The following is a 19,808-nucleotide window of genomic DNA, read 5'->3' as shown; positions in this document are numbered from 1 at the left end:
GGAAAATCATAGCCTTGACTAGACGGAAGTTAAGGATCCCTAAAAGGGTCGTGAGCCCCGGGCAGTGTCGGGTGACATCCCCGCTCCACCAGCCGCTGGAACGCTGTCGACTGCGCAAGCTGCTGAGTGTCTGGGCGACCCCGAGGAAGGGGTTGCTTTGTCCACCTACCCGGCCGCCGCGGGAAGAGGAGGCGCGCGCCCCACAGCCGCGGCCGCCAGGGGGCAGCAGAGGCCGCCCGCCCCCACCCCACGCCCCCGCCCGGGCCCGACTGCGCCTGCGCGGCGGCCGCACGGGAAGTGGGCGGGGCCGGCCGGCCGAGGAGCGGGCGGGGCCGGACGGACGGGAAGTGGGCGGGGCCGGCCGGAGAGGCGGGCGGGCGCCGGGCGGCGGAGCGGCGGCGGGTGAGGCTGGCGGGGTCCCGGGGGCGCGGGGCGCGCGCGGGTGGCGGGCTGACGGCAGCGGGGCGCCCGCGGGGGCGGAAGGGCAGGCTGGGGAGTTGCGAGAGGCTGGGGTCTGCAGGGCGGGGACCCCGGGGTCGGGGGGCCGGGGCGGGCCTGGGGGCTGCGCGCCCGGGGGTGCGGCGGGGGCCTCCGGGCCGAGCCGGGGCGCGCGGAGAGGGGCCGAGGCGCGACGTGCCCGCTTGCCCGGGGTCCCACGCTGCCCTCCGCACCCCCGGCCCAGACCCGTACCCCAGCAAGCCCCCCCGCACTTTCGCCGGGCCGCAGCTCCACCCCGGCGCCCCCCACCCACCCCCCGATCCCGGCCCGGCCCCGAGTGTATCCGAGCCTTTCCGTTTCCAGCCAGCGCTCGGGCTGCGTGCTGCGGCGTTAGCCAGACGCGTGTGCCATGGAGCCCCAGGGGCAGGCCCCGCGCTGCAGCTGCGCGGCTTCAGGCGGGCCCCTCAGCCTCTCTGTGCAGCAGGGGAGTGGCAGCTGGCCGTAGTAGGGGTCTTCTGCCAGGCCTAACAGCGCCAGGCCCGCCCAACGGTACTGAGCCCCGCCCCGCAGCCTGGCACCCAGTGACACGTGCTGAGTGACACACGTCCTCTTGACACCCCCTGGGGCAGGCTCCGAGAGTGAGCTGTGCCCCCGGGGCCGCAGGCAGTAGAACTGGAGGCTCATTTCTGCCTTTTGTGCCATATCCGGCCGATGGTCACATTTCAAGTCGTTTTCTCCTGCCACTGAGCTGGAAATGACAAAGGCCGGGAAGACCCCACCTGATTCCGGCTTGGCCGTTTCCTGCCTGTGCGGCCTCCGTGGGGGTTTGCTGACCCTCCCGCAGCCTGTTTTCTTCACTGCAGCGTGGCTGAGTCCAGGCTTGTGGTTAGCACAGTCGTGAGAGGTAATGAGAGGTAAACAGGACGCAGACCGCTAGGCCAACCTCCAACCTCCGCAGGTTCATTCCTGGAATTCCTTTCTGACGTGGCCCGAAGCCAGCACTGTCTGTAGGACCTGTCTGCTGCCCACCGAGTGTCTTAGCTTCCTCTTTTCAGGGGCCAGGCCTCAGGCTGCACCTGCAGAGGGTTTGGGAGGAAGCTGACACCCACCTCTCTGCCCTCAGGTTGCCAGCAGCTGTGTTCAAAGGAGCCTTGCATAGAGGGTGCTGCTACACCGGGAGACCTGGGGTGGGGGTGGGGGACAGGTTACAATCTTGTGAGAAGTCAGTCCTGTGAAAGTGGTGTTTGCACAGCCTGAGTGTGCTTAATGTGGCAGAACCGCACGCTTGAGATGAGTAGAAGGATGAAGTGTATGTCGTGGGGTGCTAGTCTTTAGTCACTGGGTCATGTCTGACTCTTGTGACCCCGTGGACTGTAGCCCGCCAGGCTCCTCTGTCCATGGGGATTCTCCAGGCAAGAATACTGGAGTGGGTAGCCATTCCCTTCTCCAGGGGATCTTCCTGACCCAGGGATCGAACCCTCATCCCCTGCATTGACAGGTGGGTTCTTTACCACTGAGCCATCAGGGAAACCCACACTTAAAATGAATAAAATGATAAATTATGTGTTATGTATACTTTACCTTGGGTTTCCCAGGTGGCACTAGTGGTAAAGAATCCACGTGCCAGTGCAGGACGCACAAGAGATGCGGGTTCGATCCTGGGTCAGGAAGATCCCCTGGAGTAGGAAGTGGCAACCCACCCCAGGATTCTTGCCTGGAAAATCCCATGGACAGAAGAGCCTGGCGGGCCACTGTACGTGGGGCCGCAGAGTCAGACGTGGCTGAGCATACACGTTACTTTACCTTAAATGTGTTAGAAAGAAGAACATATATACGTAGGGAAAGATCCGGAAAGGTTTCCGCCATACTCTTGCCAGTGGCTGTTTATGAATGAAGAAATAAGACTCTCCATTTATAGATAAATTTGTAACAGTGAAGAGGCTACCTTTGCGACAGTGTTGCAGCTTTCCTTGCCTGAGGCTCTCTCTCTTTTCCTTCCTGTTGGGAAATCAAGCAGGACTCCACAAGTGGCCACCTCGTCCATGTGGCGGAGAAAAACCCAGATGTCCAAACATGCGGGTTGAGCTTCTAAGTCAAGATGGGTAAACTCGAGGAAGGTAGATATTTTAAATGGAAAAAAGGAAAAGAAAAATGTACTGCTACAAGTCAGGTACGAGCGGAAGGGCCGTAGAGGCCTGAAGACTTTGTGGGGCTCTCAGCCGAGGTGGGGCAGAGCGCGCGGGTCTCGGGGTCTCAGGTGTAGAAATGAGGGAGCGGCCTGGGAGCAGCCAGACCCCCCAACCGAGGTCAGCATTCCCTGAGGAGTGGGCAGGGAGCCGGGCTCCTCAGTTCCACTGCGGCCTGATTGGAACCCTGGGTGGCTGACTTGGCCCTTTCTGTGCAGCCCGGCCTTGTAAGGTGGGGGTCATAGCTCTGCGTGTAGGAGGCGAGAGGAGGGGCCAGAGGCCCCTTAGTGGGTATTAGGGGTCCCCTGTGGGTATTAGGCGGCAGCACCATTATTTCCACTGCAAGCAGTGCCGGGGGGCCTCATGCCAAGAACGGGAGGGCCTGGCCACGGGCCACACTGGGCCAGATGGGCCGAGCAGGTGGCAGCGGGGGCTGGCGGCCCAGGGTCCCTCCCACGCCCCTCGCAGGTCCTCAGGCCCGGGTCCCGCCCTGGCCTCTCACCAGCCCCCTGGTGCTCACACCCGGCCCGGTCCCGCTGCCTGCTGACCGGCCTCCGTCCTTACCAGCTCCTGTGGTGGGCCTGGGAGAGCCCAGGGCCCCTTTGAATCGGGCTTCCTCCCTGCTGCCGTCCGCTTGTCCCGGGGAAGGCCACGCCATGTCCTGCTCATTTCCGGCCCTTTGTCCTGCTGGGTGGTGTGAAAGCAAACCTGGGGGTCCTGCTGATGCCTACGTGCCCCTCCGAGGAGAGGCTGGCCCAGGCCGTGAGGGTTACCAGCCAGCACCCTGCAGGGGCAGTCAGGCTCGGACAAGGGGCGCTGGGCACAGAGCAGAGACCAGGCTTGGCTGCTGCAGGGGGGAGGGGGCTCCAGGCCCAGGGAATGGCGTCCCCAGGCCGGGCCCCCAGACACCCCCCCTCCCCGGCAGCGAGGTGGAAGGTGAAGGTTCTGGATCTCCGCTGTGGGCCTCCCTCCAATCCTGGGAGGCCCGCGAGCGGCTCTCTGCCCGTTTGACCCTGATCGCACATCTCACAAGCGATGTCCGGGCTTGGAATTGCAGGGGGTCCGGGCCGGCGTCCCTTGGGGACAGCTCCGCGCCTGTCCTGTTTCTCTCCCCTGAGCAGCAGGGGAGGCGGCTCGGCCTTCCTCTGCCGGGGGCGCCCCGGCTCCCTGGGAGGTCCCCCCGCCCCCCTGATGTGTGTGCCTGGCTCCGGCCGCCCTGGCCTCTCTGGGGCCCCTCACCTCACAGTCGCACCCGTGGTGCGGCGCCGTGTCCCGCCCGCTCTGACCTGATCGCACTTCAGTTTCCGCCCCCCGTCTCTGCCCGTTTGCTTTCTGCGGCCGGGGCTGCCTCGTGTTCTCCCTCACTCGTGAGCAGACAGGAGCGGTGACCGTGAGTGTGTCCCCAGAACCTTCTCTCCTTAAGTGTGAAAGTGAGTCACGCCTTTGTATTTCTCACAAAGACTCCTGTCGCTCGAGGGTTCAGATGGTGCCGTAGAACAGATGTGTGTGTGTGTGTCAGGCGCTCAGTCGTGGCCAGCTCTTTGCAGCCCCACGGACGGTAGCCCACCAGGCTCCTCTGTCCATGGGATTCTCCAGGCGAGGGTGCTGGAGTCCTGCCCCACACGTTTCCTAACTTGCCTCCCTTTGCCCCCCGACCCTCCTCATCACCTGTCTTCCCTCCCCCAAGCCTGCACCCGCCCTTCCCTCCAGGAGACTCGTGCCGAGTTAGGAGCTCTGATCCTCAGAGGGTTGGGGGCCCCCAGGTCCCCCATCCTCCAGCCGTTGGAAGCCCAGGACGGTCAGGATGTTTGGGGACACCTATCCCCGTGGTCAAGCCTTTTAAGCCTCAGGAGGCCTGGGACGCCTCCTGGGAGGACGTAAGGCCTGTCTACCCCCCAGGCCCTGAGTGTCCCAGGTGAGCCCTCTGCCGCACCAGGGCGCTGTGTGAACCCTCCTGCACAGGCCGCAGGCCGCGTCCGCCTGCCTCCAGGGCCTGGCCCCGGCCTCTCTCCTGCCTGCCTCTGCTCGGGCTGTTCTCTGCCAGGAGCACGCCTTCCTCTTCCAGCCGGACAGCCCTCTGCCTGCCTTCCCCCGGCTCTGTCTCCAGAAGCCACCCCTCTGGGCCCCCCAGGCCCCCCATCAGGGTTTGTCCCTCCCACGTGGGCCTCAGAACTAACTGCGTGCGAGGGCGGGCGGCCCTGCCCTTCCGCCTGGAGCCCCGGTCTCGGTGTGGCCCTGGCTTCCAAGGGGAAGCAGGGAAAAGTGGGCACTCAGCGCTGCGGGGCGTGGGCACGGTCGCCCCCAGCCCCGGGCACTGACCCTCGCGTCTCCCCGCAGAGTGAAGACTGAGGACCCCGGTAGCAGCTCCCCCGCTCCCCCCACTGATGCCCTGGGCATGGCCACGGGGACCCCGCAGCGGAGCGGCCAGACGGCAGAGGAGACCCCCAGCTTCCTGGACGCACTCCTCCACGACTTCCCGGCCCCGCTGAGCCCTGAGAGCCCCTTGCCATGGAAGGTCCCGGGGCCGGTGCTGAGCCTCGAGGAGGCAGAGGGCGAGCTGGCCGCGCTGGCGCTGGGCTTCCTGAGCAGCCGGTGAGTGGTGCGGGTGCGGGATGGGGACCCAGGACGCGGGGAGGGGGCACAGGGCCATGAGCCCGACAGGGACCATGAGCCTCACCCTGTCGGCTTCATCCACACCTTCCACTCCTGATCATGTTCCACATGGGAATCCCCCCTTCCCCCGCCAGCCACCTCGGTTTCCCGGGGCTGCAGCCCGCGGGGTGAGGGGTTTCGATCGACGCGAGGGCCCCGTCTCCGCACACAGGCCAGCAGTCAGGGCTGCCCCGACCTTGGTCTCAGCTGCGGGTGCAGCCCGGCCCCGCGTGCGCCCTGGCCCGTCGACACGTCCCCAGCCCGGCCGTGAGTGCCCACCGGCGTCCCCCCGCCTGTCTGTGTCTGCCCCCCCTGTAAGGGCACCCGTCCCACGGGGCTGGGGGCCCTGTTCCCCGACAGGTCCCCCTTCTGACCGGGGGCCTCGGCGGGCCTTCCCGGGGGCCTCGGTCCAGGCCCTCACGGGCGGGGCGGCAGAGGCTCTGAGGCTGGCCCGAGGCCGCACTGTCCCCCCGCCACCCAGACCTGAGGTGGTGGCCGTGTCCCTGCTGCCCAGGCCACGATGAGGTCAGAGGGACCTGAGTAGCTCAGCGGCAGTCGGGGAGACGGAGAGCCGCGGGCCGCCCAACTGAGAGGTCGTTGGCCGGGGCTGGGGGCCAGGCGGCCTCAGAACCTCGTCCCCCCTGGGGGCCTCGCCCACCGTCACTGGTCACGCCCAGTGCCGGCGTTCAGTGTCCTTGGAGGCAGAGCAGACCCGGGCCTGCAGCCCCGGCGCCTGCTGGGAGGGGCCCGAGGCCTGGCCAGTCGGCCGCGGCTCCAAAAGTGCAGGCGGCCTGTCCGTCCACGTGGTGCGTGCAGAGGGCCTAGCTGGCCACTCTTACTTTGGGGAACTAGTTCAGAGGCAGACCAGGGCAGCCGAGCGGTCCTGGGGCCGGCTGAGGCCACGCTGGGGCTCGGGGGCTGGACAGGGGGCGAGACGAGGGACCGGGCACCGCAGTGGCACTTGGGGGGCGGAAGGGACATACAAGGGCCCCGAGCCCGCAGCAGCCCCTTGGGCCGGTGTCCCTGCAGGGCCCGAGCAGGGTGAGAGGACCCTCCTCCATAGGGAGGGGCTGACGGGGGCTTAGTTTACCCTCCCCGGCACGTGAGAGCTTCACACGCCAGGGGTCGAACCACGTCTCCCGTGCTGGCAGGTGGATCCTTTACCACTGAGCAGCCAGGGACGCCCCTCAAGGGATCTTAAAACGCGTTATTTTGAAGTCTCGTATTTTCCAGGTTTTGTTTTTTTGGCTGCGTCACACGACCTGTGGGATCTGAGGTCCCCGGCCAGCGATAGCGCCCAGGCCCCCAGTAGGGAAATCCCTCCGCCGCTTGAACGGACTTGCTTTCCGTTACTTGTATCCTTCCCCAGGATTTCTTTCCCACGTGTCTCCCGTCGGGCGGTCGGTCAGCGCCCACCCTCACACCCCCGCAGCCCGTGTGCAGGCGCTGGGCCTTGCAGGCCCGAGCGTGCCGGTTGTGACTGGATCCTGCGTGAGAGTGTCCTCCTCCTCCTCGTTGTCGGGGGTCACATCTCAGGCCCCCAGGCGGGCCTGACCCCGTCGCCCCTGAGAGGCAGTTTCATTTCTACCGCTGGCCTGCGGGCTCCCTGGAAAGCCGCCAGGCGGTGGACCGGAGCGGTTCTCGTTTCTTGGGTACCTGGCCCCTGTCATGAGGCCTCATCGCTGGAGTCTTTGGTGGCCTCGGGGCGCCGGGCGGGGCCCACAGCCAGGCATTATCCTGTCCCCAGGCCCCTCCCACCAGGACTCTGGGCCACAGGAAGCCGCTGCGGCCTCGCCCCGTGCTGGGAACCCAGGAGCGGAGGCACACTTCTCCCCACCGTGAAAAAGGAAGGCCCAGCACCAGGCAGGAAATCCCCACGGGGCGAGGGGATCTTGGCTAGTTGTTTTCCAAAGGCAGGTTCCAGAGGCTGCTGCCCTGAGTCAGCCTCCCATTTTAAAAAAAAAGACAACAGACTCATCCCAGCAGCTCCCTCAGGGCATCTGCAGAGGCACCAGGGACTGCCCCAAGGGCCGCACCCATCCAGCCGTGGGAGGGCCTGGCTCTGCCCAGCACAGTGTCCAGCCACCCTTGGGCGTGGCCCGGCCTCGAAGACAGGCCAGGATGCCAGCCCTGGGGTCTTTCGTGGTGGGATCCGGTGCCGGAGTTTTGGGGCTGGACCCGCATGCCCCGGAGCCCGCGGCGAGAGTTTCCAATAGTGCTTCCTGCTGGCCTCACTCTCTCCACCCCCAGGCCCCCCGGAGCCCCCAGGCGACCCTCTTCTGCCCGGGAGGCTTCCTGTTCCCTGTCTGCTCCCCACCCTGGTCTGCGCTGACCCTCAGCTCTGCGCAGCCTGTCTGCCCCGGGGAAGCAGCCAGCCAGGTCTCGCTTCCCAGACTCGGCCTCAGGAGGCACCCCTGGCGTCACCCCACTTCCCCAGCCCCCTTCAGCTACTCTGCCTCACCCCATTCACCTACCCAGACTGCGTGCCCACCTGCGCCAGGCCTCTTGGCCTCCAGGGAGCCTGAAACACACTGTGGATCCACCCGGTCCACCGCCAGGCCCACCCTCCGCGCCAAGGCCAGGCCGGCCCGAAGAAGCCCGGTCAGATGGTGTCACGTCCCTCCTCCGGCCACACCAAGGTCGTGACCCCGTCACCCTGGCAGCTGCCTCCCCAGAGCCCCCTTCCCTAGCTACCCAGACGGCCTGCTTCCCCTGGGACCCGCGTGAAGGGGGCACACAGCCCGTGGGGGTGGCGCTGCCTGCATTCCTTTCCTGGGGTGGACGCGACAAAGCACCACGGGCCGGGCGGCCTCAACAATAGCCGTGTCACCTCGAGATTCCGGAGGCTGGGTTCCCGGAGCCCGGTGTCTGCGAGGCCGGTCCCCCTGGCCGTTGCTGGCGGTTCTCAGCTAGAGGTCCGCTCGCCAGTCTTCACAGGGTGTCTCCCTGGGGTCCCTGCCCCAGTTTCCCCTTTCAGTAAGGATGCCAACATGATTGCATCGGCACCCCCCTCTCCTGGGGGACCTCATCGTAACTAGTGGCTTCTGCAACAGCCCAGCTTCCACACCTGGTCACGTTCCAAGGCGCTGGGCTTAGAATCGGTAACACACACGACTCAATTCATAGGGTTTCCCGACCCCCAGAGCTTCCCAGCTAGTATTGGGGACCAGGAGCTGTCTGAGGCTGGACGTCGGGCCGTTTGTCCAGTAGACTCAGCTCACACGTCCGTGGGTCCCCCTCCGCACCAGCCCCAGGGAGGCACCACCCCATAAATGGTGTTGGCTGGACAGCCATCTGGCTCCCCAAGGACCCGAGGTCTACCTGCCCATCGTGGCCGTGGGCGGCGTGCGAGCGGCCACCACTCCTTCCGGAAGGACCTCCCCGAGGGGAAGGGGGCCAGGGTTGTCCCTGGAGCACGGGGCAGAGCCCGGGGTCCCGACTCCGGCGAGGAGCGCTCCCCTCACTGCAGGCCCTTGCCCCCTAGGAGCGCGCCGCCGTCACTCGCCGCCTGCCTGGCCCACGAGACGGTTTCCCAGCTGCTGCAGTCGGACCTCTCTGAGTTCAGGAAGCTCCCGGAGCAGGAGGAGGGAGACGAAGATGGGGAGGAGGAGAAGGCCCCTGTGACGCGTGAGTCCCCGCTTCGGGGCCCCGGGGCTTAGCGGGAGACAGGCCCCCTTTCCTTTGCCATTTCGCTGGTGGGCAGTGCCGGGCTCATGACAGGGTGGCAGGGTCCAGGCCCCGGGAGAGGCCACCCCAGCGTGGAGGACGAGCCCCACACAGCCTGGGCGGCGAACAGCCTTGTCCGGGGTGCCCGCAGCCCTCGTGGGCCTGCCCTCCCACCTCTGCGCGACACGTGGATGGTGATGTGGGAGCCAGTCTCGGGGGCAGCCGAGGGGTCTGGAGGCAGAAAATTCAGAGTCCCGCTGTGTCTCAGCTGCGAAGGTTTGGGAACCCAGTCGGGTGGTGCCTCGGGGGTCCCTGAGAGCCCGCGCCCTGCTCCCGGGCCTACGGTCCGCACCCGGAGGAGCCTGGCCAGGAGGGAGCCCGGAGCAGGCAGGCCCCCGTTTGCAGGCCCTTCTGTCGCTTTCCTAGTAGCTTTTTTCCCCAGGGTGGAAGTCAGCTCAGGTGGCACCAGGGCTGCAGCCTTGGGCCAGGCCGTGGGGCGTGTCTGCTGGGCCCGGCCTGAGCAGGGGCTGGGTTCCTACGTGCTCACTGGGCTGGCGAGGGTGCGGGGGTCAGGTGGGATGCCTGCCGGGGGGCAGGCGGCGAGAGCCTCCACAGGCCTCTCCACTCTTGCCCCTTCCTGGCCCACTGCTACTTTGTCCTTATTTTTAATTGAGACACAACTGATGTGTGACGTTGTGTTATGTAAGCGCACCGTGCATGGGTTTGCTCCATTATACGTTACAGACGGTTACCTGCAGCTCCACCACCTGACGTAGTTACTGTGCCCCGGCATCAGAGCCACACGCAGGGCAGAGCGAGGGGCACACACACACAGACACGGACACACGGACACACACATACAGACATACACACACGGACACACACACGGACATACACGCGGGGACACACACACAACCTTTTCCCTGGTTTCCCACCCAGCTGCATTCCAGCCCAGCCCCGCCACACATTCCTGCCCCGAGGCTGGCGGCTGGCGGGCAGGAGATGATAGACCGCCTTTGTCTTCTGCCAAGCCTGCCAGCCGGCCCACAAATGCCCCCCACCCCGACCCCGCCCCCTCGGCCAGAAGCCAGCGCCACCTGCTGGCGGGAAGGAGCTGGTGCGGCTCACAGCCCAGAGCCAGGCCTGGGGGCTCTGAGGGCCGGGGGAAGGTGGACCGTCTCAGCCTGCCCTCCAAGCAGGCCTGGGCCTGCCGCACTCATCAGCTCACCCCCATGATGGGAGTGGAGTGCAGGCAAGTCTGTCCCTCGAAGCCATTCTTGCAAAACTGGCGTCGCTTGGGAGTTCTAAGAACCCCCGCCGCGGGCAGAGGTGTGACCGAGACCCTGTGTGGAAAGGGGGGCCTCGGCCCACCCTACCCCAGCGAGCTGGGCCCCACTCTCGAAGGAAAGGTGTTAGAGCATTTATGGACCTATTTGAAAATCAGCTCCTGGGCTTCCTGGTGGTGGCTGAGATCCCCACGGTCCCCATGCCGGGGGCCTGGGTAGATTCCTGGTCGGGGAACTAGGTCCCACGTGCAGCAACTGAGACCTGACGCAGCCAAAAAAGTTTAGAAGAAAGCAAAACAGGCTCTGGGAGCAGTGGAAATGGGGGAAGTGCAAAAAGTGTCCTTAAGGAAAAGCATGGCCCGGGACCGTCCTCTGCTGACCTTGTGGGCTCTGTGACTTTCTTGCCTCTGAAATCTTCTGGGCCCACGTGGGTTGGAGGCTTTCACATTCTCATGATCAAGTGTGGAATTTCCCCTCTGTCTCTTATTTTCACGTTTTTTTCCTCAGTGTTGATTTTTTAAAAAGATAGTGACGTAAGCACTTCATATGCTTGCAAAGTCGATTTCTGTTCCATCCCTGAACTTTTAAACATTAAACTTGACCCTCGGGTAGCCGTGGTCTCATATGCAGTTGTGAGAAATGGCAGTGAGGACCCTCGCATCTTTGTTCCCAGTGGTGACGTCTTGGAAACCGATGAAATAGCACGACTAGGATCTTAGTCGTAGTTTATCCCACTCGGATGTCCCGTTACCGTTATGGCCACCCCGACACCCGCCCGCCCCCAGCCCAAGCCCCGACAGCCACCCATCCCTATGTTCTTATCATTTGAGGATGCAGATAAGCGATGTCACGCACGATTGGCTTTTTGCACGGAGTGGGGCTCCCTGGAGAGTCCCCAGGTCTGTGTGTCAGGAGCTCCGTCCTTCCTTCCTTCCGCTGACTGCTGTCCGGAGTGCTGTGGACGAGAATTTATCGTTCACCCGTCGAAGGACGTGTGGGCCGATTCCCGGTCTCAACTGTTGCAGATAAGACTTCTGGGACCACCCCGCTGGCCTCCTGAGCCTTTGTTTCTCTGGGATATGAGTCCCGGGGTGCCGTTGCTGGGCCGGATGGCAGTTAATTTGGATGGGATAAATCTTTTTTTTTTTTCTTACAGCTTTATTTATTTTTTAATTAATTTTTTTATTGAAGGATAATTGCTTTTTACAGGTAAATCATTTTTAATAGTTTAATTCTTTATTGGGAGAACAGACTGTAATTTACTCTGTCATTGGATGTATATCGTTTTTAGTAGTGGTCCCGTACTTGTTCTTAAATTATCTTTGCGTTTCTGGCTCTCTCCTTGTGGGTGCAGGTGTGCCACCGGGCAGGCGCTCCTGTGTACGTGTGTGTTTCCAAGCCAGGCACATAGTAGCTGCTGACAGGCTGTGAGCAGGGTCCTTAGGCTGCTGTCTCCAGGGGGCTGGGCAGTCAGGCTGATGGACTCCAGGGGTCGCAGGGGAGGGGCGATCAGGGAGCCCCCCGGGGGCCCGCGGGGGTGCCTCCCTAACAGCCTCCCACCCTGCCCCTCAGTGCTGGACGCCGCGGGCCTGGCGCGGAGCCTCTTTGACCGCCTCTGGCAGGCGTGCAGCCAGTGGCAGCAGCAGGTGCCTGCGGCGGCGGCACGCGCCCCGCGGCGGCAGTGGCTGGTCTCCGCGCATGCCATCCGCAACACCCGCCGCAGGATGGAGGACCGGCACGTGTGCCTCCCCGCCTTCAACCTGCTCTTCGGCCTGGACGTGAGTGGGGGCCCAAGTGGGAGGGGCCCCTGGTGCCCAGCGGGGCCGTCGGCTGGAGCCCAGGCAAGCAGGACGCCCACGGCTGCCATAAGCACCTGCCCGGGGTCTGGGCAGCCGGGGTCATCGTCCCCGCCCCTGCTCGCCCACCCCCCAGAGTCGCCTGGGGCCTCTGCCCTTGTCTGCGCTCCCCCGCGGCCGGGCCAGAGCCCCGACTCGGCCTGTCTGGTGGCGAGTCCCCGCCACTCCGCCAGACCCCCGTCCCCCAGCGGGTCCGGTCGAGGCCTCCCGGGTTGGGGGGGGTGCCGTCCGGGCCGTGACCCTGCCCCGCGCTCCCCACCAGGACTCGGTGGACCGCGCGTACTTCGCTGTGTTCGACGGGCACGGAGGAGCGGACGCCGCGAGGTACGCATCCGTGCACGTGCACGCAGTCGCCGCCCGCCGGCCGGAGCTGGCCACGGACCCCGCGGAGGCCCTCCGTGCGGCCTTCCGCCGCACCGACGAGATGTTCCTCTGGAAAGCCCGGCGAGAGGTGAGCGCGGGGTAGGGGCGCCGGGGGCAGGCCTCGGCGAGGAAGGCAGTGGCGGAAGGGCCCCCAGCCGAAGCCCACTGGCCGGCGCATCCTCTGGCTCCTGCCTCGACGGGCCTGTGGCTGGAACCTGCGCGGGGCTCCCTCCAGCAGAGGGTGTGCGGGCCTCACAGGGCAGGCAGCGAGACTGTCTCCTAATCAGGGGCAACGGGAAGACAGGTGCGGGGCTTCTGCCTTGTGGTTGCCAAGAGGAGAGGCCACCCCATGCTAGGGCCTTGTGGGAAGCCCTCGGGGTCGGCCGGGAGGCCAGGGGACAGAGGACAGCATGGCTGCAAGCCTTCACCCTGGTCCCCATGGGCAGCCAACGCGGCAAGCTGAAAATCGAATGGTTTGACTAAACCTAGGGGTTCTGGGCCACGGGGCAGTCCCCAGCCATCAGGGCCGGGGAGACGGCCTGGGCCAGGGACCACGAAAGTGTCTGAGGACCTGGGCTCAGACCGGCTGGCTCCTGCAGGTCACGGAGCACGTCGGGGGACACGCTAGCCCTCTCTAGGAGTCAGCTCTGGGAGCGAGGGCTCGCTTCAGGGTTCAGAAGGCCCTCGCTCGGTTTGTCTCCGTATCGTAAAATGCAGAAAACAAAGCAAGGATCAGGGCAGGCAGACCTCAGAGGCCTCGAGGGTTTGGTTCCAGACCACCTCTGCGACATGCATGTCGTGATAAAGCAAGTCGCATGACCGTGTCGGGTTCCTGGTGCAGATGAAGGCCGGGTTTGCACTCTGCCCCCCTCTGCGAGCGGGCAGCAGCGTCATGTCTGAACACAGCAGGCACCTTAAACGACGCCTCGCTGCTACAGGCTTTGTCATCAGAACCTCCATCACGGCGAGCCTCTGCCACGTCTGCCGTGGCGACGTGAAAGGTGACTGATCGCAGATCGCTGAGACAGAGTGGCAACAGGTGTGACTGTTCTAGCTTTAGAACCACCTCCCCCGGCCCCCCAGACAGGCCCCCCCAGACTGCTGGTGTCGGCAGCTACAGGGACCCACCGTTCGTTTCTGAAAGAAGAAAGGGGGCATCTGGCTCCTGACCTGACTGCCCACCTCCCCTCCCCTCATACCTCAGGATCCTCCGGCCCCCAGGGTGCATGCTAAGATGGTTTTAGAGACCTGGAAACAGCCGGGTGGCTCAGAAGGGGGTGTGGGGAAGGGGGCACAGTCTGAGCATAGACCTCACCAGGATCAGTGAGGCTGGACTTTGCATCTGAGCAGAAAACCTTCCCGGTCCGAGACCCCGGGGTGGGCACCCAGCCACCCAGCAGTGAGAAAGGGTTCCCTGCGGCGGGTGCTTCGCTCAGGCTGTGATGAACCAGACACACTTTTGCTGACGTGTAACTGACACGTGACAGGCTCCACGTGTCTAGAGTACCGGCTAGGAGGTGTTGGCACATGTTTCTGTGCCCATGTGCCCCTCACCATGGTAACAGACATCCCCGTCACCCCCAAAGTTCCTTCCAGCCCCTGTGGTCCCTGCTCCCTGGACCCCCCAGCTGTCTGCTTTCTGACACCGCAGACGGCAGTGTCTGTGTGCCCTGATTTGATGCAAATGCCCCTTTGATGCCATAGGGTCCCCACATGCATGGGTCCATGCCTGTTCCCGCTGAGCGCCGTCCAGGGTGGGCATCTGGCCGGTGTGGGCACGTGCCCGCGGCCTCCTCGCCCTCCTCACCTGCGTGCGCCCTCTCCCTGCAGCGGCTGCAGAGTGGCACCACGGGCGTGTGCGCACTCATTGCAGGCAACACCCTGCACGTGGCCTGGCTCGGGGACTCCCAGGTTCTGCTGGTGCAGCAGGGGCGAGCAGTGAAGCTGATGGAGCCGCACAGACCCGAGCGGCAGGTGAGAGGGCCCCTGGGCACTCCTCCAGAGGGAGGGCTCCCGCCTCACTCCAGCAGGTCCCTGTCTAAAGCTGGGCACGCTGGCCGCCACGAATCTCACAGAGCCCTCCCTGTCGCGGCGACACGGAGCCCAGAGCTGCAGAACGGGGCTGGGCACCTACCTGCTGGCAGGCGGCCCAGGAGGCCGAGTTAACACGCAGTCCTTGCCTGCGCACCTGCGGGAGGAGGCCTCGGGGCGGGGGTGGCGCTGTGTTGGAGCTGGGAGGGGCCAGGCCTGGGGCCCAGGGCAGCGGGCCGGGAGGAGGTGGTGGGGGGACGCAGACAGGGCCGGAGGAGGCTGAGTCAGACCCCATGGCAGATAAGGCCCAGCGGGCAGCCTGAGGCTGGGGAGGGCGGGGGAGCGGGACCGGCCACTGCTCCTGCAGCAGGAGGTGCCTAGCAGGGAGCCTGGCAGCTTCTGCAACAGTGGGGCTGGCAGAGTGCGAGCTGGAGGTGGGATGCTCCCTGGGGGTGTGGGGCCTGGAGGGGCTGCAGGACACGGACACACACACGCACACGTGCGCACGGGCCAGGCTGGGGTCATGGAGCTCCGGGCTCTGCAGGGGGGGAGGTGGCAGGCGATGGGTGAGCCCCCTCAGGAGTGGGGGGCACAGGTGAGCAGCCGGGCAGGCGGGGTCTGTGGGAGGACGTGATGGGCAGCGGCCTGGATGAGCGGAGCCCCGGGAACCCACCCCCCGGCCAGCAGCTCTGGGCTCGGCCTTGGGGAGGCCGTTTCCAGTGGTGGGGAGGCTGGGGCGGGAGGGCGGCCAGGCTGGTGGGGGGCCCACGCACCAGGATGCCCCGCCTAGACCGGGCGAGGGGCAGGGACGGGAGCCGCGGGGCGGGCACAGGGTGGCTGGAGCCGCGTCTGGAGACGCCTCTGCCTGGGGAGCTTCCGGAGGTCAGAGATGGTTTCAGGGCCCGAGGCTGGGTCGGGCCTGTGTGGTCCTCTCAGGCCTGGAGCCCCATGATGGAGCTCCGGGGAGCCAGGCAGTGCCTGGGGTGGGTGCCCAGGGCTCGCCCAGGGCCTATGCAGTGTCACCCAGCTCTGCCCAAGGGCCCGTGACGGGGAGGCACAGCGGTCCGAGAGATGGCAGTGGAGGGCCCCGCGTCGCCCCAGGCCCTGGCTCTCTGCTGTCGCGAGCATCTTCCCCAGGCCCGAAAAGCCATGGGGGACGGGTCGCGTGGCCGCGCCCGCATCCGTGGGGCAGTTCAGGTTGTTTGCCGTGTCTCACTGCCACACGGTTCCCAGTGCTGCCTTGGAAGCCAGCTGGCCTCCCCTTGGGCGGCGTGGGCACTCCCCCCACCCCACCGCCCACCTGCCAGCCCCCCGGCCCACCCTGGCTGTCTCTGCAGGACGAGAAGGACCGCATCGAGGCGCTGGGTGGCTTTGTGTCGCACATGGACTGCTGGAGGGTCAACGGGACCCTGGCCGTGTCCAGAGCCATTGGTAAGGAGGCCGGGGGCGGGAGGGGGCCCGGCACGGCAGGGTCACCCGTGGAGGGGCTCGTGTGACCCCGCGGCACAGGTGCAGACGCCTTAGGAGCTTGCCTCCCAGCCAGATAACGGCAGCTTAAGGCACCGTCCTTAAGACAGTCTCTCAGGAAGATCCGGGGGACCCTTTGGCGGCGCCTCTGAGGGCTGAAGGTGATCCTTGGGCGGTCCGTAAATGAGGCTCGTCCGCCTTACTCTGCTTTGGTGCCAGGGAGGCTTTTTTCTATCTTAAAAAACAAAGGAGCATTCCCTCTCCTCCCCTTGGCCTCCAGCAACTGCGGGGCTTCTGTCCGGGGCTGAGAAATGCCTCCCCCCTCTCTCCCCACCACCCCCTCCTCTCACCGCCCTGCTCTGTCCCCACCCCCCGGCCCACAGCACTTGGCACCGCACGAAGCTACCTTTTTGCATCCGTGTGCCCCGTGAGCTGACGTGTGTTGGAGGTGGGGTGGCCGCAGGCTGGCCAGGGCCTGCGGTCAGGGCGGCAGCAGGGTGCCCACCCTCACCACCCTCTCCGCCACCCTCCCCCGGCCCAGGGGACGTTTTCCAGAAGCCCTACGTGTCTGGGGAGGCGGACGCGGCCTCGCGGGAGCTGACGGGCTCCGAGGACTACCTGCTGCTGGCGTGCGACGGCTTCTTCGATGTGGTCCCCCACCAGGAGGTGGCCGGCCTCGTGCACAGCCACCTGGCCGGGCCGCAGGGCGGCGCGCTGCGTGTGGCTGAGGAGCTGGTGGCCGCGGCCCGCGAGCGGGGCTCGCATGACAACATCACCGTTGTGGTGGTCTTCCTGCGGGACCCCCAGGACCTGCTGGAGCCAGAGCCCGACGCTCCGCTGAGAAGCTAGGAGGCGCAGACGCCCGCCCCCCACCCCGTGATCCTCCCCCACAGATGCCTTAGGACCCGGCGGGAGGTGGGCAGGCGATGCCCCTCACGCCGCGCTCCCCCCACCCTCGAGAGAGCGCCCTCGTGGAGGAAAGCAGCTCGGGAGGGGACGGGGGGGCACCCAGGCTGCGGGTGGCGGCTGCAGCCAGACCAAAGACCGCGGGCACGCACGCGGGGTGGCCGGGCGCTGGCGGGGCCTCGGGCAGGACCGGGAGCCGCAGACATTTTCCAGTGCCCTGGGCGCCCCGCAGAGGTTTCTCGTTTCCCCCCCACTGCCCGTGACCGAGGGCTCGGGGGGTGCCCGGGGCCTCTGGTGCCCCGACTGGGAAAGAGACGGGCGCCCCCCGTGGCCTCCCCGCTGCCCGCACGTGGCTCGTGCACCAAGGAGGGGATGCCCAGACAAAGACACGTGTGTCCCGTCTGTGGTCTTTTTCTCCCAGGGAAACGTTTCATTCAGAAGCAGTATTTCAGGTTTGGTCCGTGGTCTGTCAGTGCCAAGAGGTTCCGTGGGTCACGTAACTTACACAGAGTTCCACGTTTATTTTATTCCCCAGGAAACTTTTAAGTATTGATGTTTTTTCTGTGTGTGTGAGACGCTCCTTTTGCAGTATTACTGAATTTTTTTTTTTTCTCCTCAATCAGGATTGAAACACACACTTTTCCAGGTGGTGTAAATAAGCCATTCAAGTGCCTTAAACAGCTGTGGGCAAGGCTGGGGCCGCTGGGCTGGGATGGATGCCCAGAGCACGCTTCAGTTTTTTTTTTTTTAACAAATGCAGGATTTGTTTTGTCAGAGCGGCGTGATTTTGGGCAGAATTCTCCCCAGCAGAGTTCTTTCTGCCTTTGCACGGCCTGGGCCAGACCTCGGGGCTCCACAGTTGGGGTGACTGTGGCCCCACCTGCCTCCCCGCCCTCCTAGTCCTGTCCCCGTCTCTGATCGGACCCCAGGCCAAGGGACCGAGTTCCACCCAACGGCAGGTCCGTGCTGCTGTCTGGGATGCTCCGGAGGGCCTGGTGTGTCAGGGGTTGAGTTGGTTTCGTTGGGACGCACACCCTAGGGGCCCTGGCCGCGTTTGGAGGCAGCGGGAGAGCAGAGGGGAGTCTGTGCTCCGGCCCCAGCCTCTGCTGCCCTCCTCTGTCCGCTGCCCACTGGCCCCTGCAAGCTCCAAGACTGCAGGAAGTGGGTGACAGGTTGGCTCCCCCCCAGTTGGTGTGGAGTTGGAAGCGGCGGGGATAGGGAGTGTCTCTGGCTGGAGGACGTAGGCTCGTCGTGGTAGGTGGGGAAGGGTGGCAGGTGACTTAGGTGAGGCTTCCGAGAAGGTCACTGGGGGCTTAGCGCGGGGTCCCCAGGCCGCGGGGCGCCATGGGGGCGGTCCAAGGCCCCCCAGCAGCAGGGCCCAGGACAGGCTGCACTCAGGGAGCCCAGGTGCTCCTCACCCAGGGACGGGGGCTGAGAGCCCCTCGTGAGGCTGGCTCCCAGCCCCAGCAGCAGGAGTGAAGTGGCTGGGCGGGGTCCCGGGCTCGCCATAGAAGCCTCTGAAGCTGGTCACCGTGGCTCAGAGCTTTGGCGGCCAAGTGACCGGGTGTTGCTCCGTCTAACCCGAAGGTCCCGCCTTCCCGGAGCCAGAAGCCCCTTCGTCAGCCCCTCCAGGCACAGGGGTCAGCTGGCCCTCAAGTTGCGGAGGGGGCGTCGAGGGGACCCTGTTCTCCCCCCGAGAGGGGCTGGCCTCCTGCCACGCCTGGTTGCAGGGCCGTTCCCCCCCCTCCACCTGGACTGGGCACCATTGGCCTCCTCGAGTCCTGACCCACTGCCCCTTCAGGCCATGGTCTTAAGAGGGCCCCCAGCTGGGGGCACTGGTCTGGGAGCCACAGTCCCCCCCATAAGCCCCAGCTCTGTCCCTCGGTCCCTGTCTTTGTGCGGCCCTGGGCCTCCGTGTCCCCTCAGTCGGGCACAGGGTCACACCGAGTCCCTGCGGCAGACTGGAATTCCGAAGCTGGGACGGAGGTGCCCGGAGCTCCAGGGGCGATGGTGCCAGGACTAGCGCCCCTCCCCCGCCCGCAGGGAGGGGTGGTTGAGTATTGTTAGTGTCTATTCTTAACGTTAAGTGGGTTGGGGAAGAGTCAAGCTGCTGATGCCAGCGCCTTCCTTGTATGGAAGACGGCGGCCGGAGCCCTTGATCCCTGCTTTTACAAGTGGGGCCGCTCCACAGCCAGCAGGGGTGGGCACGTGGCCCCCCGTCGCAGCGCACCCTCAGCATCCAGGCCTGGGAGAGTGGCAGGGGGCAGGCCCCAAGGGAGAGGCACAGATTGCTCATCTGGGGCCCTGAGGCGGCTAGCAGTGACCCCTGCCCTCCCTGGGCCAGCACTCAGCCCACCGTTGCCCTTGCCCCACAGCCGGAGCTCCACCGTGAACTCGGGTGTCCTGGCCACTTCCGCAGTATTCCCAGGGAGGGTGGACAGCTCCACAGCTCCCAGGCCTGGCCCGGCCCCAAGCCAAATGGAACAGGTGGGCCTGTGCGGGATGAGCTGTCAGCTTTGGTTTCGGCTGCAGCCCTGGGGGCACCCCCGGAGGCCTGTGCTCTTCCTCCAAGGCACCACGGCTTCGCCACATATGCCTGCAGCCTTGCCAGGGGTTTATCTGTGTGCATCTCGGTGGGCTTCCTGGAAGTGGTGTTCCACGTGAAGGGGTTTGTTCCCAGACAGGGTGGCGGTTTCACCATCCGAGGGACAAGTCCCGGGGCCCCCGTGCTCGTGTCAATAAACCACAAGCTCTGAACCCCTCCACTGAGTCCAGAGTCCTGCCTTCTTCAGCCTCCTCGCTCCTTGTCCCCCGGCCACCAGGGTGTGTTTTTGGAAGTTGCTGATGGACGCGGGTTCCATCCCTGGGTTGGGAAGATCCCCTGAAGGAGAAAATGGCAACCCACCGCAGTATTCTTGTCTGGAGAATCCCATGGACAGAGGAGCCTGGCGGACCAC

The 19,808-nt window shown here is 65.4% G+C and overlaps 1 protein-coding gene across 5 annotated transcripts; it reads left to right on the top strand.

Annotated features, from left to right (window-relative positions):
• The first annotated feature begins 298 nt into the window (after window positions 1–298).
• PPM1F (protein phosphatase, Mg2+/Mn2+ dependent 1F) lies at window positions 299–19,612 on the top strand. Of its 5 annotated transcripts, XM_081542088.1 has the most exons (9): window positions 339–402; window positions 2,456–2,608; window positions 4,962–5,216; window positions 8,761–8,903; window positions 11,801–12,006; window positions 12,347–12,535; window positions 14,278–14,421; window positions 15,816–15,909; window positions 16,487–19,612. In XM_081542088.1, exons 3-9 carry the CDS (start codon window positions 5,020–5,022, stop codon window positions 16,792–16,794), a joined length of 1,281 nt encoding a protein of 426 aa, XP_081398214.1. In that variant the 5' UTR covers window positions 339–402; window positions 2,456–2,608; window positions 4,962–5,019; the 3' UTR covers window positions 16,795–19,612. The 5 variants fall into 5 exon arrangements, with proteins under 5 accessions (XP_081398216.1, XP_081398214.1, XP_081398217.1 ...); XM_081542090.1 differs by lacking the exon at window positions 2,456–2,608 and having other exon boundaries at window positions 299–356; XM_081542091.1 differs by lacking the exon at window positions 2,456–2,608 and having other exon boundaries at window positions 349–402.
• Window positions 19,613–19,808: the final 196 nt, after the last annotated feature.

This window comes from Giraffa tippelskirchi, chromosome 11, assembly GCF_054371585.1.
Source record: "Giraffa tippelskirchi isolate mGirTip1 chromosome 11, T2T-mGirTip1v1.2.pri, whole genome shotgun sequence".
In the NCBI taxonomy this organism is placed as follows: Eukaryota; Metazoa; Chordata; class Mammalia; order Artiodactyla; family Giraffidae; genus Giraffa; species Giraffa tippelskirchi.
The sequence above is the reverse complement of the archived record's forward strand: the minus strand, read 5'-3'. Positions and strand labels throughout refer to the sequence as shown.